Source organism: Furipterus horrens, unplaced genomic scaffold, assembly GCF_987537825.1.
Source record: "Furipterus horrens unplaced genomic scaffold, mFurHor1.1.pri manual_scaffold_1, whole genome shotgun sequence".
Classification (NCBI taxonomy): Eukaryota; Metazoa; Chordata; class Mammalia; order Chiroptera; family Furipteridae; genus Furipterus; species Furipterus horrens.
In genome coordinates this window covers 78532973-78556387 of record NW_028327171.1, presented here as the reverse complement: position 1 = coordinate 78556387, position 23415 = coordinate 78532973, and the positions used below count along the sequence as shown (strand labels likewise).

Genomic DNA, 23415 nt, shown 5'->3' with positions numbered 1-23415 from the left:
ATTTACAGAAATGAAAACTCGTGGACACAATAAATACATATTTTATAAGAACACATACAAATAAAGAATACACATTAACTCATTAGAATGCTTGCATAAGAGGTAAATGGGAGTAGAAATGGAGATAAAAAGAAATATATATATATTTTTAAAGCAGCAAGCAACAGACTTTAAAAAGATGAATAATAGTAATATATCATCAAGAAAGGAGTATGAATAACTCAGTCTTCCTCTTCTGAAATCAAAATAAGCAAACATTTAGACTTTTATGTGGTGGCATCTTCGATGATTTAAAGACAGAGGGCTGCAAGATGGTGGCACAGGTAAGTATGGCTCGCTTCCTCTCACAACCACATGAAAATTACAGTAAAATATAAAACAACCATCACTCAGAACTGGCAGAAATCAAGTTGAATGGAAGTCTGTCAACTACGGAATTAAAGGAATCATATCCATCCAGACTAGTAGGAGGGGCAGAATGTGACAGGCTAATTCCACATTCATGTGTGGTGGATAAAATTTGAGCGGGATATCTTGGAAGCCAGTGCAAGGAAGATACATTTCCATAACTTCTGGCTGCAAAAACCCGCAGGGATTGAGTCAGTGGAAGAAACTCCTGGAGTCTCAAGAGTTCCCCTTAAAGAGTCCCTATGCAGACTTACACAAGCATGCTCCCTCTGAGCTCCAGCACCACCAGGGTAGCAGCTTAAAAGGTACCAGTGGTATACAGGGAGGAACTGAAGTGTCTGACATCAAGGCAGGAGCTGGGGGACAGCTTTCTCCCAGACAGAAAGGGGGGGGGCAGAGGCCATTGTCACTTTTCTGAGACCTCCCCTAATGGAGCAACAGAGCTGGCAGGCAGGTGCCATATCTGAGACTTCACCAACCTGGCTAACACTGTTTGCCCTGCCCTGGAGATCCCCTGAGACTGTCCTACCAAACTTATAGGCACATCCAAACTGTTAACCATGACTTTTCCATGTGAATGCCTGGTTTTGGCTCACAACTCCTTAAATCCTATCAAACAAGCAACAACTAAATGACCCCAGGCCTGGCCTAGAAGCAGCCAGCCTAGATTCACAGCTTGGCTTTGCCTGAGAATCTCCAAGCCCAGCACAAGTAGCAGCCATCTCACATTGCTTTATAGCTCATGCAGGGTGGCCCTGGGCAGAACACAGGTGGGGGCTACCTTGGCCTGAACCACCCAGGAAACCCCAGTGCCTGCGCACCTAGTGGACAGCTACAGACCACATTGGAGCACCACCACCCTGCCCCTGCACAGCTGATCCTCCATGGAGGGCAGAGGTTGGTGGTCAGTGGTCACAGCAAGTTATTGCAGCTAACTGGCCTGGGTAAATCCCTCCCATTGATGTGCCAGCAGCATTCAAGGCTCAACTACAAGAGGTGGGTATACTCAGCCCACAGGATGGGTTCACCTCAAGTACCCAGCTTAGGTAATAGGGGAGGATGTGCCCCTGGACTCTTAACTGGACAAACACAGGGAGGCTGTTAAAACGAGGAGACAAAGAAGCTGTTAAGATGAGGAGATAAAGAAACATGGCACAAGTGAAAGAACAGATCTAAACTCCAGAAAAAGAACTAAACAAAAATGGAGCTAGTCAATCTATAAGGTGCAGAGTTCAAAACACTGGTTATAAGGATGCTCAAGGAACTTAGTGAGGGCCTCGATGGTATTAAAAAGATCCAGTCAGAAACGAAACACTAATTGAAGTAAAGAACCATTTACAGGGAAACAATAGAATTGATGAAGCCTAGAATAAAATAAATTATTTGGAACATAAGGAAGCAAAAAACAAGCAATCAGAACATGGAAAAAACAGTCCAAAAAAACAAGAATAATGTAAGCAGCCTATGGAACAACTTCAAGCCTTCCAACATTCACATCATAGGAGTGCCAGAAGGAGAAAAGAAAGAGCAAGAAATTGGAAATCTAGTTGAAAAAATAATGACAGAAAACATCCCTAATTCGGTGAAGGAAATAGACATACAAGTCCAGGAAGCACAGAGTTCCACACAAGACGGATGCAATGAGGCCCACTCCAAGACACATTATAATTAAAACACCAAAGGTTAAAGATAGAGAATCTTAAAAGCAGCAGCCTAATTCCCATTAGACTGTCAGATAATTTCTCAAAAGAAACTTTGTAGGCTAGAAGGAATTGGTAAGAAATATTCTAAGTCATGAAAAGCAGAGACCTACAGCCAAGATTGCTCTACCCAGCAAAACTATCATTTAGAATCCAAGGGCAGATAACGAGCTTCCCAGGCAAGAAAAAAGTAAAGGAGTTCATCATCACCAAACCATTATTATATGAAATGTTAAAGGGACTTATTTAAGAAAAAGAAGATCAAAAGTATGAATAATAAAACAGCAATAAATACATATTTATCAGCAATTGAATTTAAGCAAACAAGAACAGAGACAGAATCATGGATACAGGGAGTGTTTTGATGGTTGCCAGATGGGAAGGGGGTGTGTAGGGGAATGGGTGAAAAAGTGAGGGGATTAAGAAGTATGAATGGGTAGTTACAGGATAGCCATGGGGATGTAAAGTACAGTATAAGAAATGGAGTAGCCAAAGAACTTACACTCAACCCATAGATATGATGGTGTGGGGATGCTTGAGGGATTGGGGGTGCTGGGTGGAGGGTGGCAAAGGGGGAAAATTGGGACAACTGTAATAGCATAATTAATAAAATATAGTTAAAAAATAAAGACAAAGGGCTATTAGCTGGTTTCTCAGAGAAAAGAAAAATTTGTGAGACTGACCACTATATTCCCAATAAAACTGTTGTTTAGGTGGCAACTGCAGTTTGAACTATTGTTTAGAAATGGCAGATTAAGACAGGTCCTTATACAAGGGAGACAGGAGATCAGAGTAGAGAGCAGGTTATATGACACTGGAGCAGAAGCTGGGAGTGATGAGAGTGTTACTGAGTGAAAGGGTTCTTTCACTTGGCACCTTGGTGTAAAACCCAACAACTAGTGTTGAGGAAAACAGGGCTTTATTTACAATATTCCAACCTGGGGAGGGTGGTGAGCACTTCATCTCAGATCCCTGTTCTCCCATGGGACCCAGCACTTCCTTTGCTCCCCAAAAGGCTAGAAGCCAAAAACATGCCCAGAAGTTTCCCATCCCTTATCTGTCAGTTGTCTTCTTCAGGATCTGGGGTACGATGTTATCAGTGTCTGTCTAATAGTCCAGGAAACATGTGCCATGTTGCACTGGATCATGCGTGCTTCTCTCTTGTCCTTCCAAAACTGCATGAATCTCCTTCTGCCCTTTCAAAACCGCATGGTGCTCTCTTTCCTTCTAAAACCTCATGGTGGTCTCCCTGCAAATGGCTGCCGCCTTATTTTTAAATCCCTGACCAAGGCCAGTGACGCAGTGGGCAGGGTAACTGGTTCTGACCATTCACAGAACCTTGCACAGCCCCGGTATGCCTTTTCCTCACCATTCTGTGGTCAAAACCCCTCCCATCTCCTTGGTGCCTTGGAAGAACCAAGGCATTTGCATAATATGCAAAGGCATCTTGAAAGCTGTCCCCTTCCCCCATCCCCAAACCACAGGCTCTGGGGAATTTGAGGGCCCTGCTATGTAGCAAGAGGATGGGCCAACAAGCCAAAAAAAATGCAGGTGGCTTCTAGAATCTGAAAAAGACAAGGAAATAGATTCTACCTTGAAATATCCAGCTGTAAGAGAATAAATTTATGGTGTTTTAAGCCACTAAGATTATGGTAATTTGCCACAGCAGCGATAGGAAACTAATGTACACATTGACTTCAAATGACCCTTTGAATCCATCTGTAATAAATTGTGCCTTCCAAAAATGACTGCAAAAATATCTCCCATCACACGTTCTCCTTTGCAGTGCCATCTAGCTGCTTCCCATTCACCACATGGAGTCCGTGCTTGCCACCTCTCCCCCTTGAATCTGTGTGGAACCTGGGATTGCTTTGATCAGTAGAAAAGTGGAAGTGACAAAAATGCCACCCAATTGACCTGGCACCTTCTGCTTTAGTCCTCTTAAAAGCTAGCTGCCATGAAAGAAGTGCCACCTGCGTACCAACACGCTAAGAGAAACAATCACATGTAGCAGCACTGCAGCACGACATGCCAAACGGAGCCTGAGCTGTCACTTGTGGGTGAAAAGCCATCTTGGAGGTGCATCCTACAGTACCTGCAGCAGAGAAACAGTTCAGCCCAACCCTTTCCAAATATTTGATGCACAAATAATAAGCAGAATTAATTGATTGTTTTAAGCTACTAATTTTGGGGTTTGTTTTTAGCAAAAGATAATCAAATCCACGTTTTTTAGTAAACGAGTGACTATTTGCACAGTGAATTTATATGCATATTGTTGTCTTCAGTGACTACTGAGAAATGTTACACTGTCGGCAGTAAGTGGCCCTAGTTACTTTTTTAAAAATTTAATCTTTATTGCATGTTTGTTGCATTACCATTTAGTCCCCTTATACCCGTCTCCCCCTAGCAAGCACTACATTGTTGTCCATCTCCATGAGTCCTTTTTCCTTTTTGCTCAATCCCTCCACCCCCTAATCTCACCCCCAGTTGTCATCTGCTCTTCATCTATGAGTCTGTCCCCATTTTCCTTGTTAGTTCAGTTTGTACATTAGCTTCCACATGTGAGTGAAATCATATGGTATTTGTCTTTCTCTGACTGGCTTATTTCACTTAGCATAATGTTCTCCAGGTCCATCCATACTATTGCAAAGGGTAAAATTTTCTTCTTTGTTATGGCCAAGGAGTATTCCATTATGTAAATGTCCCATAGTTGTTTTATCTACTCATCTACTGATGGACACCTGGGCTGCTTCCATATCTTGGCTATTGTAAATAATGCTGCAATGAACATTGGGGTGCTTATGTTCTTTGAATTAGTATTTTAGGTTTCTTCGGATATGTTCCCAGAAGTGGGATCACTAAGTAAAAAGGCAGATGCATTTTTAATTTTTTGAGGTATATCCATACTGTTTTCCACAGTGGCTGCACCAGTCTGCATTCCCAACAGTGAACTAGGGTTCCCTTTTCTCCGCATCCTCATCAGCACTTGTTATTTGTTGATTTATTATTGTAGTCATTCTGACAGGTGTGAGGTGATATCCCATTATAGTTTTAGTTTGCATTTCTTTGATGATTAGTGACATTGAGCATCTTTTCTTATGTCTATTGGCCATCTGTATGTCCTCTTTGGAGAGGTGTCTATTAGGTCCTTTGACCATTTTTAATTGGGTTGTTTGTTTTTTTCTAGTTACTTTAGAGACCATAACTATTTTATCTCTATTATTTCAACGGTTATTTCTGCCAGATTGTCATATCTGATTTCATAGGGATGGAGTGAGGAATGAACTGAATGCAGTAAACCTGCTTTGCTTTGTAAGGTAGAGGTATTATGCAAATATTATGTTAGTCTCTGTGCAACATTGGAAGAATTGGAAGTTGTCTACAGCAACCAGAAACACTAACAATTTCTATTGATTTAGTTGTAGACACTTTCTGAATTAGGCTCTGGTGTACAGATTTGAGGATAAATGTAGGTCTGCTACAGAATTAAGAAAATAGATTTATGTGACAATAAATTTCTTTGCTACTTCAAGATCTTTTTCACTTCTGGCTTTATGGTTCTTCTCTATAAACCTATTTTTCATAATTTTGTGTTTTTGCAATCTTGTTTTTTGAATGCTGACTCCTGTAAATCCATAGGAGCATAATTTTTACCATGATTTCAGATCAAGTAAGCATGTCTACTCTAACAAGATTACATTTCTTTTTATTTACAGCTTGTCTTGGCTCTTTCCGAGCTGGATTGTTCACTGCTGCACGTCAGTCAACTAATGCTCCAACTGATCTAAGGAGCTGTGTCAATGGTAACCACCTCTACAATCAATTTAAAAACCAAATAAAAACCTGCATGTAAAGCATACTCATGAAAATATAATGTTTAAAAGTTAACAAATGAACCACTTGAAAGTTTTGCCCAACAAGGAGGTATTCTCAAAATGTATTTGAAGGAATGTTTTTCATATGTAAATGCTGCTGTTTTAGTCAAAATGACTTTTCCACCTAATGTTTCAATTGAACAGTGTGCCTTGTTTACTAAGCTTTAGGTCATAGACTTCAGAATTTTATTCCTGACAGCTTTATTTTGGCTGTTGTGACCAAATACTATAGTTAACAGATCAAAATGGAGCCATGCTTATTCTTCTGACTTTTGGTATCAATAACATAAATGTGGAAAATGTTATGATACCACATTAGTCTTCTCCCTCTGAAGTTCACATAGTACATTATGTTTTTCTAATTTACTACTTTCCCAACTAAAAGCCAGAGAGAAAAAGGTGAAATTGCAAGACATGAGTTGGGATGTTTGTTCAGTGAATATTTTAATGCAGTGTTGGCAATATCTAGATATCTATATTTTCTCTAATTTAAAATTGGTTATACTTACATAAGTAAAACTGTTTGAACACATATATTTAATTCACACTTTATCTTTTTTTAATTTACCGAAGGACAGGGAAGTAATTTGATAACAATCTCCTGATTAGTTTTTCTGTCATTTTAACTAGTACCTAACTTATTACTACTTAAAAAAAAGAACAAAATGATGAACTTATAAGGACATCTTTTTTGAAAAATTCAGTAATTAAGTTTTAGCTATATTTGTTTTGTTTTCTTTGCATGTAACAAATTTTTTCTAGCTAACTTAAACAGAAGGGACTGTGTTGGCAGGATGGAAGGAACCCCCAGGGCTGACTAGGAGGGCTTGAGAGGCAGGTGTGGAAATGTGTGGGAACCAAGGGACTGCTGCAGTGTCTGGTGAGGAGAGAGAAACCACAAATGAATAAAGATACAAATGGGCATATCATTGAAGGCAGTGCTAAAGTGATCTGACATTTTATGATGAAAATGTCCCTCCCCTAAGAATGACGGTACTCTGCTACCTGTTGTTTAATGTCTGAAAACCATTGTTTTGACCAGAGTTATATTTATTTAAGGCAGGGGGATAAATCTGGTCCCTTTTACTTCATTTTAGCCCAAATTGGAAGTCCCCAATTTTTTTCCTGTTGATATTGAGAGTAGTTTTATTTGTTCTGCGTATCTCATGGAATTGTTTTAAGGGTCAAATAAGGTAATATATATGAAAGAAATATCTAAATTACAGTTCTAAAATACTATATATCTTTGCAAATATAAGAGTAGTTTCCTTTTGCAAAATAATTATAAAGATTTGTGGATTCACTATTTTATGAAGTAGTATTATTTGAAGGAAGGAGTTACAATTTTTTTGGTTTATTATAGGCTTTATGCACAGGATTTCTATTAAAAGGCATATAATTTTATTTTACAATGGTACGTGGTAAAAATTAAATAGATGTCTATTTCCTTTAGCCATTCCAGACCAGTGTAAACCTCTGCCATGCAATGAAGATGGGTATATGAGCTGCAAAGACGGCCAAGCTACATTCACTTGCATTTGTAAATCAGGTTGGCAAGGACAGAAGTGTGAATTTGGTATGTGTAATAAACCCATATGGCTTATCTGGATTGACTTCCTGAAAAGTTTTTTGAAGGCTTTATCATTTTGAAAATAATTTCTTTTTTCCTTTTTAGATATAAATGAATGCAAAAATCCTTCAAATATAAATGGAGGTTGCAGTCAGATTTGTGATAATACACCTGGAAGTTACTATTGTTCCTGTATAACTGGTTTTATTCTACTTCCAAATAAAAAAGACTGCAAAGGTAAGCAAGCACAAGAAGGTAGAATAAGAAGGTATTTACCATGTGAGAGCAAAATTTAGTTAGAGAAATTTCCCTAGGAAATTCTTGGAAAACTCTCTGGTTATAAACTTTTATAATAAATACACATTATTATCCACTTTGAAGCCTTGTGATATTATGGGACTACCTTTTAGTTTATTATATATAAGGAATTTTATTATTTATATTTTATTGTTTTCTTACTGTAGTTTATTTATAGAGTATTTTCTTATTTTCTTATGTGTGTGTATGTGTGTGTACACACATGATTACATTTTAATAAAGAATTTCATTATATGGTGAAAAGTTAAGTTTCAGTTCAAGTCCTTGCATACTACAATGTTTGCAGAATTTTATTTATACTTTCTTTTTCAGACACTATCATATTATTTCCTTCATTACAATAAGATAAACAGACTATACAAAGAAATTCAGCACAATCCTTAGTAACTTTTCTCATTCTATTTTATATTTCCTTGTCAGAAATGCCTTTCTAATTTGGGAAAAATGCAGAACTGATTTTTTTTATTTTTATACATATAAGAGCACATGATTGTTCATTAGTCTTTGTTTTTTTTTAAATTTCAGACTTAAATAATTTCTGTCAATTTAGCTTTTTAACAGTCATTTTACTAGTGTATTTCTTTTCTTTTTCTTTATACTTCTCTTTTCCCCACATTTTGACCTTTTTCTTTCTGCATAATGTCTTTTCCATTAGACTGCTTTAACTGCCATAACTAAATGTTCAAGTATAAGTGCCAGGCATGTGGATGACTAAAAATGAATTTTCCAGCTTGAATTTAAACTTTGCCTTTAGAAACTGGAAGAGAATTTTTTTTTTCTTCCCTTTCCTCCCTTCCTCCCTCTTCCCCTCCCTCTCTCTATCCCTTCCATCCTTCCTTCTTTCTCCCTCTGTCCTTGTTTTTCCTTTCCTCCTCCTTCTCCTCATCCTGTTCTTCTACAAAGTTAAAAAATTTAGTAATTTAAAATGTAAAGTTTTCTTATTCAACTCCATTTCTATCTACTTTGGTAAATCCACCAAATTAAATAGTCAAGGAATGGTCTGTCCCTCACTGCACTGTAGTGTTTAGTATAGTATAGTTTAGTAATATTAAAGTGCAGTTAAATGACTAAAGTAAACTGTATTAACAGTTTCTTCTAAGCATATATCTAAATTGTGACCATATATCTTTCTCGTTTGCCTTTTTGAAAGTCTGTTTGAGATTAGAAATATAGAATACCACTAGAACTCCGGTTATAGAAAACCATCACAATGCTGAATACCATATGCATGCCATAAACAAATAATAACCACACAGACTTCTATACTTAAAAACTTAATTAGTCTGTCCTTCTGAAGAGTTTGTGATTTATATTTTTAATTAAAAGGCATTTAATCCTTAACCACTGAACTTGTATATGTGTATATAAAGTACTCATAAATAAGAAGGTCCCTGATGACCAGAACCTATGATCTTCATTTGTATAGCTTTTTATCCATGATAACTAAGGAATACAGTACAGAATTATTAGAAGAATATATATACAACTATTACAATAAGGCCTTTGCCAACATGAGAATATGCTTGGATCAAGTTGCCAGTAAATGTCTAATAATTCAAGAATAAAACTTCTCATCAATCATTGTGGAGTCATAAAATCAATGTGCTATAACCTGAACTCATATGATTTAAATAATTCCTTGTAATTTTTCTCAGACCAAATAATTTAGGCATATGTTTTTACTTTCTTTTAAAAATAATAAATATTTTATTTGGAAATAATTGTAGATTCATATGCTGTTGTAAGAAATAATAAAAAGAGATCCCAAGTACCCTTTACCCAGTTTTTCCCTATAGTAACATTTTACGAAACTATAGTACATTATCACATCCAAGATACTGACACTGATACAGTCTAAATACAGAACAATTTTCTTACCACAAGGGATTGATTCTATTATTTTTGTGCATGTCGTTTTAAATAGAGTAATGTCTAAAATTTTGGCTATTAGTCTGTGAAAAAATTGAAGTCCCAACTTTTTAGAGTAGGAAATGTATTTTTCATTCTAACTTGACCTCCTTCAGAGAGTACAAACGAGAAAAGTAAACTTATAATTAGACTTCCATTTAACTATCTCTGTCATTTACTTTTGTTTTTTTCACAGGTGCTTATCTAGTAACTAACTGCAATCAATATTTTGTGTCCTTCTCTACTATGTAATCTGGTAAAGGCATCTGAAATTTCAGGACTATTAACTTAGCACTAAAATTTGTATTGGATTAACTGCAGGTTTATAAATACTTTGAGACCTTACTCAATCTCATTTTATTTTATTTTTAAATTTTTTATTGTTATTCCATTATAGTTGTCCCAGTTTTTCCCCCTTTGCCCTACTCTGCCCATTCCAGCTCCCCAATTCCCTCTCACAGTGAATCTCATTTTAAATCTGAATCATTCTTGAATATTTTAGGCAACAATAGTGGTATGCATATTTAGCTATTGTCCATTTCCAAGGGAAAAAAACATAAAACTGATAAACCTTCCCATTTTTATTTTTTATATTTGTGATAATACACAGTGAATATACTTTTAAGACTATAATTCAGTCACATGTATTTAGGAATACACATTAAGAATATGGTGAATCCCTTATCCTATTTATTTTCATACTGTAACCTGGTAGATAAGACATTAACTGAAATCCTGTTTTTCTTTTAATAATTACACAGGAACATTGCAAACATCAATCAAATTCTTTGCATTTGCATACAGATATCATATTTAGTGAATTATAGATTTAATATTTGTCTTATTTCATATATTAAACCAGGTCCAGGAAACACAGATCAAGGGTTCTTTGCTAGTACCTTCTGGTATGAGAAAAATGTTCTTTAATATGTTGGTTTCATTTATAGATGTGGATGAATGCTCTGTGAGGCCTGGCATTTGTGGCACAGCTGTGTGCAAGAATATCCCAGGAGACTTTGAATGTGAATGTGCTGAAGGTTACAGATACAATCCCACATCCAAGTCTTGTGAAGGTAGAGTTGTGGTGGTGTCATTGTTGATGGTGGAGAGAGTGGGTTTGAACCCTGATTAGATATTGGAAGTGTTGGTTCTGTTTGACATCAACAGTCAGATTTTCTAAGACGGTAAAATCCATCTTATAGTTTGTCCAGTTGAGTAATCATTGGCTTCCTTCCAGAGTAAAAGTATATGTAAGACACACGATCGTTAGGTTTAGTGTTATGTGCTCTGATCGGCTCTGTAAGCTAACCATGGATTGGAGACCTCCCCTGTCTGAGAAAATCAAAATAAACACATTTTTACATCATTTAAATAATATTCAAAGATCAAAAAAATTTTAAGCTGGAAGGAATAACACACATATACAAAAAGAAAGACAAGTTTAAAAATCGTGGGCATTACTTACAAGGGTGGCTAGAAACCCTCAATTTTATATCACTCTTATCTATGACTTTCGGTGTGTAAAATTAGAAATGACAAAGTTCTATTATAATTAAATACATGTAAAAGAAAAAGAAAATCATAACCAAATGATAACTGAGCAGTAGGAATGAGAGAAGTGCTGATTAGTACTGTCAGTGCCTGTGGATTTGAGAGGTCCCTGGACTGGCATTACCTCATCTGGTTGCAGTGCTGCTGCACGTGCGCTGCAGGCAGCTCGGATGTACGTATTAGGGGATTACTTTTTTTGTCATGAGTACATACAAATTATCTCACATCCTCCTTTAAATTTTTTAAAATTTCAAAATGAATTTAATACCATGACTAAAACTAATAAAATAAATAGTTATTTTCTATTGTGGCCAACTATATATGAGATATAATGTGACTGTTTAACTGTTTATATGTGTACAATTCAGTGGCATTAATTATGTTTTACATGGTCACACAGCCATTACTATAATCTGTTCTAAAACTTTCTCGCCATCCCAAACAGAACCATTAGCAATAATTCCCCTTTCTCCCTCTTTCAAACCCTGGTAACTTCTAATCTACTTTCTGTCTCCATGTTTTTGCCTAAATTAATAATAATTTTAGAATAGGGCTTTTCATTTATATATACTCCTCTTGAGGTTTTGAGGCCTTACCTCTTCAAGCAGTCACCGAAAATACCACCACCCCCTCCACACGCACACAATTTCTGCCCTCTTGCCACTCCAGATAGAAATGGCTATGGTAATCCCTAAGCATTTGTAGATTTATCATTAGCCAACTTTATCATCTATATTGTAGTTCTTATTCAATGAATGACAGATTTAAAAAATATTTATGTGACATAATATTACTTTAATCATATAACATTAATTTTAATGGTACTGAGGGATCACTAATCTTGAGGTTCTATTTTAAAGCATTTTGTGTTACTATAGCACTTATGAATTTGAGAATTTTCAGAGATTTCATTGGGTGCATTCATTGAAAAGGTTAGTAGCTCTGAAGTGGATGTTAGCTGAAGCTTATTATTACAACTTTTCAAGAATAATTTTTCTCAAACTATGGAGTGGAAACAGAGACTACTTAGAAGATTTCACAATATGAGAGGTAATGCAGCACAGTGAGATTTTTCTTTTTAAAAATAAATTAAAGAAGAAATAAAGGTATATTCTTAAATCTATTGCCACCATTAATTATTGCATTATGAAAAGTCAAATGGTTTTGATGTTGTCATTTAATCTTCAATTACATCGACCCTCAGTTAAAAGGTATTTTTTCTTTCCTACCTTCCATTCCTCCTCTCCCTTCTTTTCCTCTCTTCCTTCCCTTTCTTTTCTTTGAAGAAAAGAATTGGGAGGTAGTCTCAATGGAATTGTATAATCAGAAATGACAACTAACTTGAGATTCAGTCTTTTTTCCTTCGAAGTCAGAAAATTAGTAAAGTTGTCATGTTTTTGTTATTTACTAATGAAATTTATACATTAAATTTGTTGTTTCAGGTTTGTAAATAAATAGAAATTACACTTGTAACTCATTTACATTTTCATGCCAAGTGTTTAAAAGTAATTTGGTATCATAGAGGTCTCTTTCACTAAGGATCTATTATCACTGATATCTCAAACTAAAATCAGAATACCCCTTCTTCTATTAGATTGAGCATGTAGGAGATATTAAGATCTATGTTCTCTTTTACTCCAGATGTGGATGAATGCTCTGACAACGTGTGTGCTCAACTTTGTGTCAATTACCCTGGAGGTTACTCTTGTTACTGTGATGGAAAGAAAGGATTCAAACTTGCCCAAGATCAGAAGAGTTGTGAGGTAACATTTTGCAATGCTAAGCATCCTATCTCTTTTCTAAAATAAGAGCTCAGGTACTTTTCAGGAAAATACAGATGTTCTACAATAACTGCTATAGTTCTGTTTAGGCTGCAAGTTACAATCTGTTTACTGATTATGGTCATGTAAAGTCATGAACAATGAGGAATAATTATTACCCGAGTAAAAAGAAAAGCTGCAGGGTCACAGTGCACAGAGGCTTATATATTTTGTACAAAATACAAAATATATGTTAATTTAAGAAACTTAAGGAAAGCTGAGGTTTATACTTAACTTTGTGAGAAAAAAATCTTCTGTAGAAACTTTAGTGTAAACATTTCCCAGTGTCTACTTTTCTTTATTCACCATTCTGACAATTTGATCACACCTTAGGCATGTTAGTACTTACAAGGGTGCTCATAAAATCTCAGGTGGACACAACTTTGTCAGATTAGAAGATTTAGTGGGGCTTAAGTATATAAAAATTCTTAGAGGCTCATTTTGTTTATCTCTATTTATTAAACTTGTTTTTAGTTATTCAGATTTAACACATAATTGACCCAGAAATTGAATGTTGAGGGTAGCTTCTAGTTTTTCCTTTATCGAAATAAATATGTCAACCTCTGAAGCTTTTTTTTTTAAATAAGAATCATGTGTTAGTGATCCTTAGTCTAATTCTTTTTTTTTTTTTTTTTTTTCTTAGTCTAATTCTTATATCTCTTTTACTTTTTACAAGAGAAGGTGAGATTTTATGTGATTCTGAGGCAAACAGTAAAAAGACAAAATTCTAAATAATGATTTAATCCTGTGTACTGTATACACATGCCTCTTTATCACCGAGACAAAGTTGTATTATGTCCCCAAAAATGTAACATTCAGTTTTATGCTAACTACTTGGTAGTGGATGGTAAGGTGAAATAGTTGGCCTATGTAGTAACTTTAGAAGTACTTACTTGAAATGCCATGCTGTATGAACATCTATTTTGTTTTTGTAACTTACTATTATAATTTGAATATTTGTTGTAGTTACATATCATCGTCTGTCTCTGAGTAGGTTTCTTAAAGCTCTAAAAGGAGATGAAATGTTATTTTTAGACCTAGATTTAATACATTGCTATGTACACAATTCTTTCCAAAATAGTCATATATATGCATAAGAATTTATCCTTACAAGACTTTCCATTTTAATGTTTATTTTTATTTTTTGAGAAAAAAGTACTTGATTTCAGAAATGACTCTAAATCACTTTTTGGTAGCTTCCTTGGAGACTACAATGGTATCTTTTTTTTAAATTATTTTTTTATTTTATTGATTATGCTGTTATAATTGTCCCAATTTCTTTTCCCTCTGCTCTCCTCCACCCTGTGACCTCCCTCCCTCCAGTTGTCCCCCCCCTTAGGCCATGCCCATTGGTTGTACATATAGTTCTTCTCAACATCTTTCTGTCTACTCCACTCCCGCCTACTGTGCTTCTTAATTCCTGTACCATCTCCCCCCATCCCCTCTCCCTGCAGAGCCCCCCCCATAATGTTCCCCACACCTATAATTCTTTTCCCACTCTCGTTGCCTACTTAGTTTGCCTTTGTTTCGATTCCCTAGCTTCTGTTGTTGGTTGTTGTGATGCAGTTTTCATTTTAATATTCATAGTTTTGATCCTCCTTCTTCTAAACCAGTCCCTTTAACATCTCATATGATAGTGGTTTGGATCTAAAGAACTTTCAGTTTTATTTTGTCCAGGAAACACTTTCTCTGCCCTTCTATTCTGAATGTCAGCTTCGCTGGATAGAGTTATGGTTGTAGGTTTTTGATTTTCATTACTTTGAATATTTCTTGCCAGTCCCTTCTTGCCTGCAGGGTCTCCTTTGAGAAATCAGCTGATAGTCTAATTGGGACCCCTTTGTACGTAATTCTCTTCTTCTCTCTTGCTGCTTTTAAGATTCTCTCTTTATCTTTAACTTTTGACATTTTGATTATAATGTGTCTTGGTGTGGTTCTCCCTGGGTCCAGCCTATCTGGAACTCTCCGTGCTTCCTGGACCTGTAAGTCTATTTCCTTCCCCAAGTCAGGGAAGTTCTGCTTCATTATTTTTTCACATAATTTTTCAATTTCTAGTTCTTCTTCACCTTCTGGCAATCCTATAATTTGACTGTTCATTCGCTTATAGCTGTCACAGAGGTTTCTGAGCCTCTCCTCATATTCCTCACTTTTTGTTTCCTCTTTCTGCACTGGTTGACTGTTTATTCCTTCCCTATGTTCCGATTTGTTGATTTGATCCCTGGTTTTCCCTTCCTCACCACTTGTCTCGTATGCATTTTTGTTCATTTCAGCAGGACTAGCCTTCATTCCTTCCCTGTCTAAATTAAGTCCCGCTGTTAAGTCTGTAAGCTGCCTTATGACTATAGCTCTGAACTGAGCCTCAGAAAGATTTTCTATTTGTTCATCGGTTAAGTCCCATATTTTCTTTTTGGTTAGCTGCATGATTGGTATTTTAATCATTAATTCTGCCATTCTGACTGTTTATCTTTTCTTCTTGGGCGGGGTGCTGTCACACCTCCTACGCTCTATTGGGCAGAGCACTGTGTACTCATCACAACCCAGCAGACCCTTCTCACCGCACTGTGGCCCTTTGCGTGGGGGCGGGGGTCCAAGAGGATTCCTGCTGTTACTGTCCGCTGAGAGACCGGAGCCTCCTCCTCCGTCCCCACGCCCTCTGGGCCTCACAGTCCGAGACGATGGGGGTCTGCCTTCCCTGGCATTGGAATCGCAAGCCGATGGGTCTGGTCTGCAGCTAGGGGTGCTCCCAGGCGCTTCTCACCTCTCCTTAAATACGGGTGTCTGTGTTTACTGCAGTCCTGTCGCCCATCGCTGCAGCTGCCGCCGCCGCCAGCCCAACTTGACCTCTCTACCCCAGCTTCGCCCCTCCTACTTGTCCGGACGAGCATCACTTGTTTATAACTTCATACGTTGGGCTTCCATGTAGCTTTATTTTCTGGAACTTCTGGCTATTTCTGGCTTTGTGGTAGTTGTAGTCCTTCTTAGTTGTGGAATGATACAAAGCATGTCGGTCTAGGCTTCCAACTTGGCTGGAAGTCTACAATGATATCTTATTTATATATTTTTTCCATCTAGTTTTTTCAGTATTCCCTTTCCTGTCTGGATAGCACAGAAAATTTTTGCTTACTAATGAATAAGTGAATAAATGCACCATTTATTGGTATATTAATTTTCTCACCTGTTTATGACTCCAAATAAAAATAATTTTCAGAAATAATTCATGGAAGGAATGATACTTGTATCAGTGAAATAACACATTACATGTTACTACTAGAGGGAAAATTTGTGTTTTGGATTTTGATTTACAAAGGATAAAGACAAAAATATGAAGCCACAAACATTGAACAAGATTTTAAAACACACTTATGCTTCGAAATTATACTGATGGAATTGTTTGTTTTGTTTTCTTTTCTTTTCTCCAGGCTGTTCCAGTGTGCCTTCCCTTGAACCTTGACAAAAATTATGAACTACTTTACTTGGCAGAGCAGTTTGTAGGGGTTGTTTTATATCTAAAATTTCGCTTACCAGATGTTATCAGGTGAGGTACCAATGTCAGTGACAATTTCTAGAGGTAAGCAGGTCAGGATAGAAGATGGAAGTGACTGGAAAAGCTTGAAATGTATGAAGTTGCATTATAAATCAGATAATTTAGGTATATTATCAATCAGATGATGTCAAAAACCCTAAAGTTAATTCACTCCTTCACACATGTAATTTTCATGCTAGAACCAGTTCGGGTCACTCTAGGCTGGTGTTTCCCAGTGATCATTTCTACCATATTCTCTCATTCTTCCTTTTTTAGTGAATGCACATTTACTAAGAAGCTGGGAAAATAGATTTAGTGTATATGTAAAATTTTATTATTTTTTATGTATGTTTTAAAAACTAAGAAAATACTCAAAATATTGTGGTTAAATATGGTTATATTTATACTTACTAAGGAAAATTCATAAGATTGCTTCAGTACAATTGAAGAAATGAATCACGTAATTTTAGTAGACTACCTGAGTACTTTATCTGCTATTCCTGTAGTTAGGATGATATTGGGGAGAAAGTAGTTGTTATGTTTTTGAGTCATGATTCTACTTTAATTATCAAATTTTCTCAGAGTTGTACACCATTTGAAAAAGAAATTGGAGTTGGAATAATGTAAACATGTTTGAGAGTGGTTAGAGTCCAAATTTTAAAATATTTTAATTAAGCAGACATATTTAGAATTTAATTTATTATATGTAAGAGCAATTTTTCATTAAATGTAAATTCAAAGAAATCTTAGCATTAAGAATCATTGAAATATATTCTAAGATTCACTGATGTAATTGTGCTTCTTCAACACTCTATTTTCTGCTGTGACCTGGTTTTCCCCTTTAACATCTCAGCACAAATAATATCATCTAGTGATAGATTGGAGATAATGAGAATGAGAGAGGAAAAAATAATTATTGAATACTTTCAGGCATGTTCGGGGTATTCATTTCTCAGAGAAAATTCACAGTAGCTTGGGCCCTGTCATTGCATCAAATTGGCGAAATAATTATTTTTCCTAATATTATTTATTTAGTTAATTACCTAGTTTAAGCTTTCTATTGAGGTATAATATATACAGAAATGTACATGTCTTAAATGTACAGCTTGATTAATTTTTATGAACTGCCATCTGTGTAACCAGCAAAAAGAATAGCTAGTGCTTTTTTATTTTATTCTGTTTTTGCAAATTCCTTTAGCTCATTCCCATGATCAAATACTCTACCCAAAAGTTAACAAATTTACTCTTTTTATTATACAATACTTCTGAAAAAGATAATGAATTGTTCCCCAATGTAATGAATCAGTATGTTGATGTATTTCAGAAAGAAAATATGAAGAACATGACTCTGAATTACTGGTTCAGCATGATTTTACAAAGAGACAAATTATCTCCGTCATAGAATTGTTATGGAAGATTCTGAGCATGAACAGATTTAGGTTTTGGCAAGATAACACATGCTTCTTATCAGCAAAATGTGATGATTGTGAAAAGAGAAGTTCTTATTCTAAGAAAATTTAATTTTCTTATAAAATAATCTGAGTTCAGTAAATTTCTACTACATTGTTATCCATATAAGACACTTTACTTCACATTTACCTCTTTAGAATATTTCTGTGAAATTCTAAGATTAAAAAGTTTATCCTATCACCTTTTCTTTGTTCCTTCTGAGGTAGATCTGTGCCTCACTGTTGTTATTACTGTATGTGGGGATAAGGTGTAGGGTTCCTTGCCTTATTTAGCAATAATCAGAAGTCCCAGATTTTTAATTTAAACTATCTTTATTTTAATCTAACTTAGATGACTAATGATTACATAACTACTTTTGTATTCTTTGTCTTTTTTTTTTATCATATTGATTTGCTAGTTCCTTGGATACTTTATTGCTGATTCTTATTAAAGTTTCCTGTGGGCATTGAATCAATACATGTTATTTTAAAATATAGTATCCTTAAGATATTTTTCTCCCTTACATTAGCTACATATATGTCCAGAGTCTTAACAGCAACAGGCATTGCCAGAGCTTTGATACCCCAAAACACATAGCTAAACTATGTCTTTTTTGAAGGTAGAATTGGTATATAACATTACGGGGGGCAGGGGGGGGGCAAAAAAACTATAATTTATTTATTAAAAAAATGTGTATTTATTCTTACATGTTAACCTTCAGTCATCTTCAAAGTACTCTCCATTTGATGCACTACACCTCTTGAGACTTTTTCACTGCTCAAAACAGTTTTTGAATTGTCAATTTTGATGCCGTTTAGTGCTTCTGCCTATTTCATATCCACATTGGCAAAATGTTTCCCTTTAAATACTTTTTTCATCCTGGAAAACAAAACAAAAAAAAGTTGCTCCAGGTGAGATCAGGTGAATAGGGTGGGTGGGACATGGGGGTGCAGTATGGGCAGTTGTGCTCAGTAAATCACCCATCATCAAATGGGCAAAGCATTGGAATAATCTTCAAAAAAAATTCATGGGAGCCAAATGCAGCCTCTCACAACAACGCCAGCTGGTACATGGATACAGATGGGTTCCTAGAACACTCATCTAGGAGGGGAAGCCTGTACTACATGGGCCTCACCCTCTGGAAGATAATTCCATTTTGGGTGGTCCACCACCTCATATATAAGTTTCAGGTATACAACATTATAATTTGATATATGTTTATACCACAGAGTGGTCACCACCAAAAGTCTAGTTACTGCCCTTCACTGTACAATTGACCCACTTCACCCTTCTCATCCACTCCTCAAAACCCCGTGCCCTCTGGTACCATCACCCTATTCTCTGTATCATGAATTTGTTTTGGTGTGTTTTGTTTGTTTGTTTTATATTCATGCAGTATTTGGCCTTCTCCCTTTGACTTATTTCACGCTATTCTTTTTGTCTCAAAGAGCAAGATTTCATTCTTTTTATGGCTAGGTAATAGTCGTGTGTGTGAGTTTGTGTGTGTGTGTGTGTGTGTGTGTGTGCATGCGCGCGCGACACATCTTCTTTATCCATTCATCCATCACACACTTAAATTGTTTTTTATATATTCGCTATTGTAAATAGTGCGGCATTGAATGTAGAGGTTCATTTATCTTTTCCAGTTAATGTTTTGTGTTCTTTGAATAAATATCCATCAGTGGAATTCTGGATCATAAGGTGGTTTTATTCTTAATTTTTTGAGGAATATCCATACTGTTTTCCACAGTAGTGTACCAATTTACATTACTGTCAACAGTGTATGAGGGTTCTCTTTACATCTTATCCAACACTTGTTCTTTCTTGTCTTTAAAAAAAAATAATTAATTTGTTTATTTTATTTTTAGAGAGAAGGGAAAGGAGAAAGGGAGAGAAACATCACTGTGCAGTTGCCTCTCACTCGTGCCCCCAGCTGGGGACCTGACATGCAACCTAGTTATGTGCCCTGACTGGGAATTGAACCAGTGACACTTGGCTCGCAGGCCAGCGCTCAATCCACTGAGCCACAGCAGCCAGGGCTTTTCTTGTCTTTTTGATAATAGGCATTCTAACAGGTGTGAGGTTATATCTCATTGTATATTTGATTTGCATTTTTCTAATTATTTGTAAATTTGAACATCTTTTCATGTGCCTGGTGGCTGGCTATCTGTATGCCTTCTTTGGGAAAATGCCTATTCAGATTTTCTGCCAATTTTTAAATTATGCTGTTGAGTTGTGTGAGTTCTTTGAATTTTGTAGATATTAATCCCTTGTTGGATGTATGGTTTGCAGATATCTTCTCCAGTTCAATAGGTTGCCTTTTCATTTTGTTGATGGTTTGCTTTGTTGTGTAGAAGCTTTTAGTTTGATGTAGTTCCTTTTTTTTATTTGTGCTTTCGTTTTCCTTTCCTTTGGAGTCAGATTCATGAAAACATTGTAAAGACTTATGTCAAGGAGCTTACCTCCTGTGTTCTATATATTTTATGGTTTCAGGTCTTATAGTCAAATCTTTAATCCATTTTGAATTAACTTTTGTATATGATGTGACATAGTGGTCTAGTTTCATTCTTCTGCCTGGAGCTGTCCAATTTTCCCAAAACCATTTATTGAAGAGACTATTCTTTCACCATTGTATGTTCTTGGATCCTTTGCCATGAATTTGTTGCCTATATATATGTGGGGTTTTTTTGTTTTGTTTTGCCAATATGATACCATTATGATTACCATAGCTTTGCAGAATAGTTTGAAATCAAGAAGTGTGATACCTCTGGCTTTAGCTATTTGAGATCTTCTGTGGTTCCATACAAATTTTAGAATTATTTGTTCTAGTTCCACAAAAAATGCCATTGGAATTTTTTGTGGGGTTGAGGGGAACAGATCATGGGGACAAGGGTTGGTACCCCCTGCCCAGTTGGCTCTGGGGGTGCCTAGATCTGGGGCCTAAGGCCTGGACAGTGTCTTGTGAAAGAGGATAAAAGGGGAGAGACTCTGTGGGATGGGGAGAGGGAGGGTTATAGACTCGGAAGGCAGGGGCTATGGACCGGGAAGGCAGAGGGGGAGAGGAGGGGGACAGATGGAGATGGAGATGAGTGTGGTTTGACAGGTGGGAGACAGACTGAGAGTTCCAGGGGAGGGAGACATGGAGAGAGAGAGGGTGAGCCAAGGACAGGAAAACAGAAAGGAGAGGGAGAAGAAGAGGGGAGAATAATAAGAACCAGAGACTGAGAAAAAGAGAGAGACAACACACATGGCCATGGGGCCTGCGGGGAGCATCCTGGTGGGCGCTAGTGGGCAGGCCTTCTGACAGCCTATGAGGGCAAGCGGCTAGAGGGTGAGGTCATTGGAATTTTGATAGGGATTGCACTGAATCTGTAGATTGCTTTGGGTAGTATGGATATGTTAATAATATTAATTCTAACAGTTCATGAACACAAAATATTTTCCCATTTATTTGTATCTTCTTCAGGTTTTTTGTTTGTTTGTTTTTAATCAGTATCTTATAGTTTTCAGTGGATAGGTGTTACACCTCCTTGGATAAATTAATTCCTTGGTATTTTATTCTTTTTTTTTTTTTTAAATATGTTTTATTGATTATGCTGTTACAGTTGTCCCAATTTCTTTCCCCTCTGCTTTCCTCCACCCGGTGACCTCCCTCCCTCCAGTTGTCCCCCACTTTTAGTCCATGTCCATTGGTTGTGCATATAGTTCTTCTCAACATCTTCCTGTCTACTCCACTCCCTCCGACTATGCTTCTTAATTCCTGTACCATCTCCCTCCCTTTCCCCCTTCCCTGCTGACCTCCCTCCAATATGTTCCCTATACCTATAGTTCTTTTTCCACTCTCATTGCCTATTTAGTTTGCCTTTGTTTTGATTCCCAAGCTTCTGTTGTTGGTTGTTGTGATGCAGTTTTCATTTTAATGTTCATAGTTTTGATCCTCCTTCTTCTAAACCAGTTTCTTTAACATCTCATATAACAGTGGTTTGGATCTAATGAACTCCTTCAGTTTTACTTTGTCCTGGAAGTACTTTCTCTGCCCTTCTATTCTGAATGACAGGTTCGCTGGATAGAGTATTCGTGGCTGTACGTTTTCGATTTTCATTACTTTGAATATTTCTTTTCAGTCCCTTCTTGCCTGCAGAGTTTCTTTTGAGAAATCAGCTGATAGTCTTAGTGGGACCCCTTTGTATGTAATTCTCTTCATCTCTCTTGCTGCTTTTAAGATTCTCTCTTTATCTTTAATTTTTGACAATTTGATTATAATGTGTCTTGGAGTGGTTCTCCCTGGGTCCAGTTTTTCTGGAACTCTCTGTGCTTCCTGGACCTGCAAGTCTATTTCCTTCCCCAAGTCAGGGAAGTTCTGCTTCATTATTTGTTCACATAATTTTCAATTTCTAGTTCTTCTTTGCCCTCTGGCAATCCTATAATTTGAATGTTCGTTCACTTATAGGTGTCCCAGAGGTTTCTGATCCTCTCCTCACATGCCTTACCTTTTGTTTCCTCTTTCTGCACTGCTTGACTTTTATTCCTTCCCTATGTTTCAATTTGTTGATTTGATCTCTGGTTTTCATTTCCTCACCACTTGTCTCGTATGTGTTTTCATTCATTTCAGTATGACTAGCTTTCATTCCTTCTCCGTCTTGTTCCAAATCTGTTGTTAATTCTGTAAGCCACTTTATGACTATATCTCTGAACTGAGCCTCAGAAAGATTTTCTATTTGTTCATCGGTCAGGTCCTGCATCTGCTGCCTGGTGGGCTGCGTCACTGTGATTTCAATTGTGGTCTGCTTCATCCTGACAGTTTTGTGTTTAGCTTTGCTTCCTGGGCGGGCTGTGGGGGTCGGAGCCCCTTGCACTTGTCGCTACCCAGGCACCAGTGGCAAACAGCGACCTTTTTCGCCACACTGTGGCGCTTTGTGTGGGACGGGGGTCCAAGATGGATTCCTGCTGCTACTCTCCGCTGAGAGACTGGGATCCTCTTCCTCCGTCCCCATGCCCTCTGGGCCTCACCGTCTGAGGCAATGGGGGGTCTGCGTTCCCTAGCGTTTTAATCAAGAGCTGATGGGTCTCAACTGCAGCTGGGATTGCTCCCCTGGCATTTCTCACAGTCCCGCCACTATCCCTGCTGTCACCACAGACAGCACCTCCCAACCTTCCTGCTCCGATTTTTGCCCCTCCTACCCATCCGGGCAAGCACTGCTGGTTTATAACTTCATACGTTGGGCTTCCATGTAGTTTTATTTTCTGGAATTTATGGTTATCTTTGGTTTTGAGGTAGTTGTATTCCTACTCAGTT

General features: G+C 36.9%; 1 protein-coding gene across 1 annotated transcript in view; it reads left to right on the top strand.

Moving 5' to 3' along the window:
- Positions 1-23415, top strand: part of PROS1 (protein S) — an 80275-nt gene that overhangs the window by 35329 nt on the left and 21531 nt on the right. The window contains exons 4-9 of the mRNA XM_090276008.1: positions 5825-5911; positions 7437-7559; positions 7659-7790; positions 10727-10852; positions 12972-13093; positions 16567-16682. Of these exons, the coding sequence (XP_090132134.1) occupies positions 5825-5911; positions 7437-7559; positions 7659-7790; positions 10727-10852; positions 12972-13093; positions 16567-16682 (706 nt within the window). The remainder of the gene's footprint in view (positions 1-5824; positions 5912-7436; positions 7560-7658; positions 7791-10726; positions 10853-12971; positions 13094-16566; positions 16683-23415) is intronic.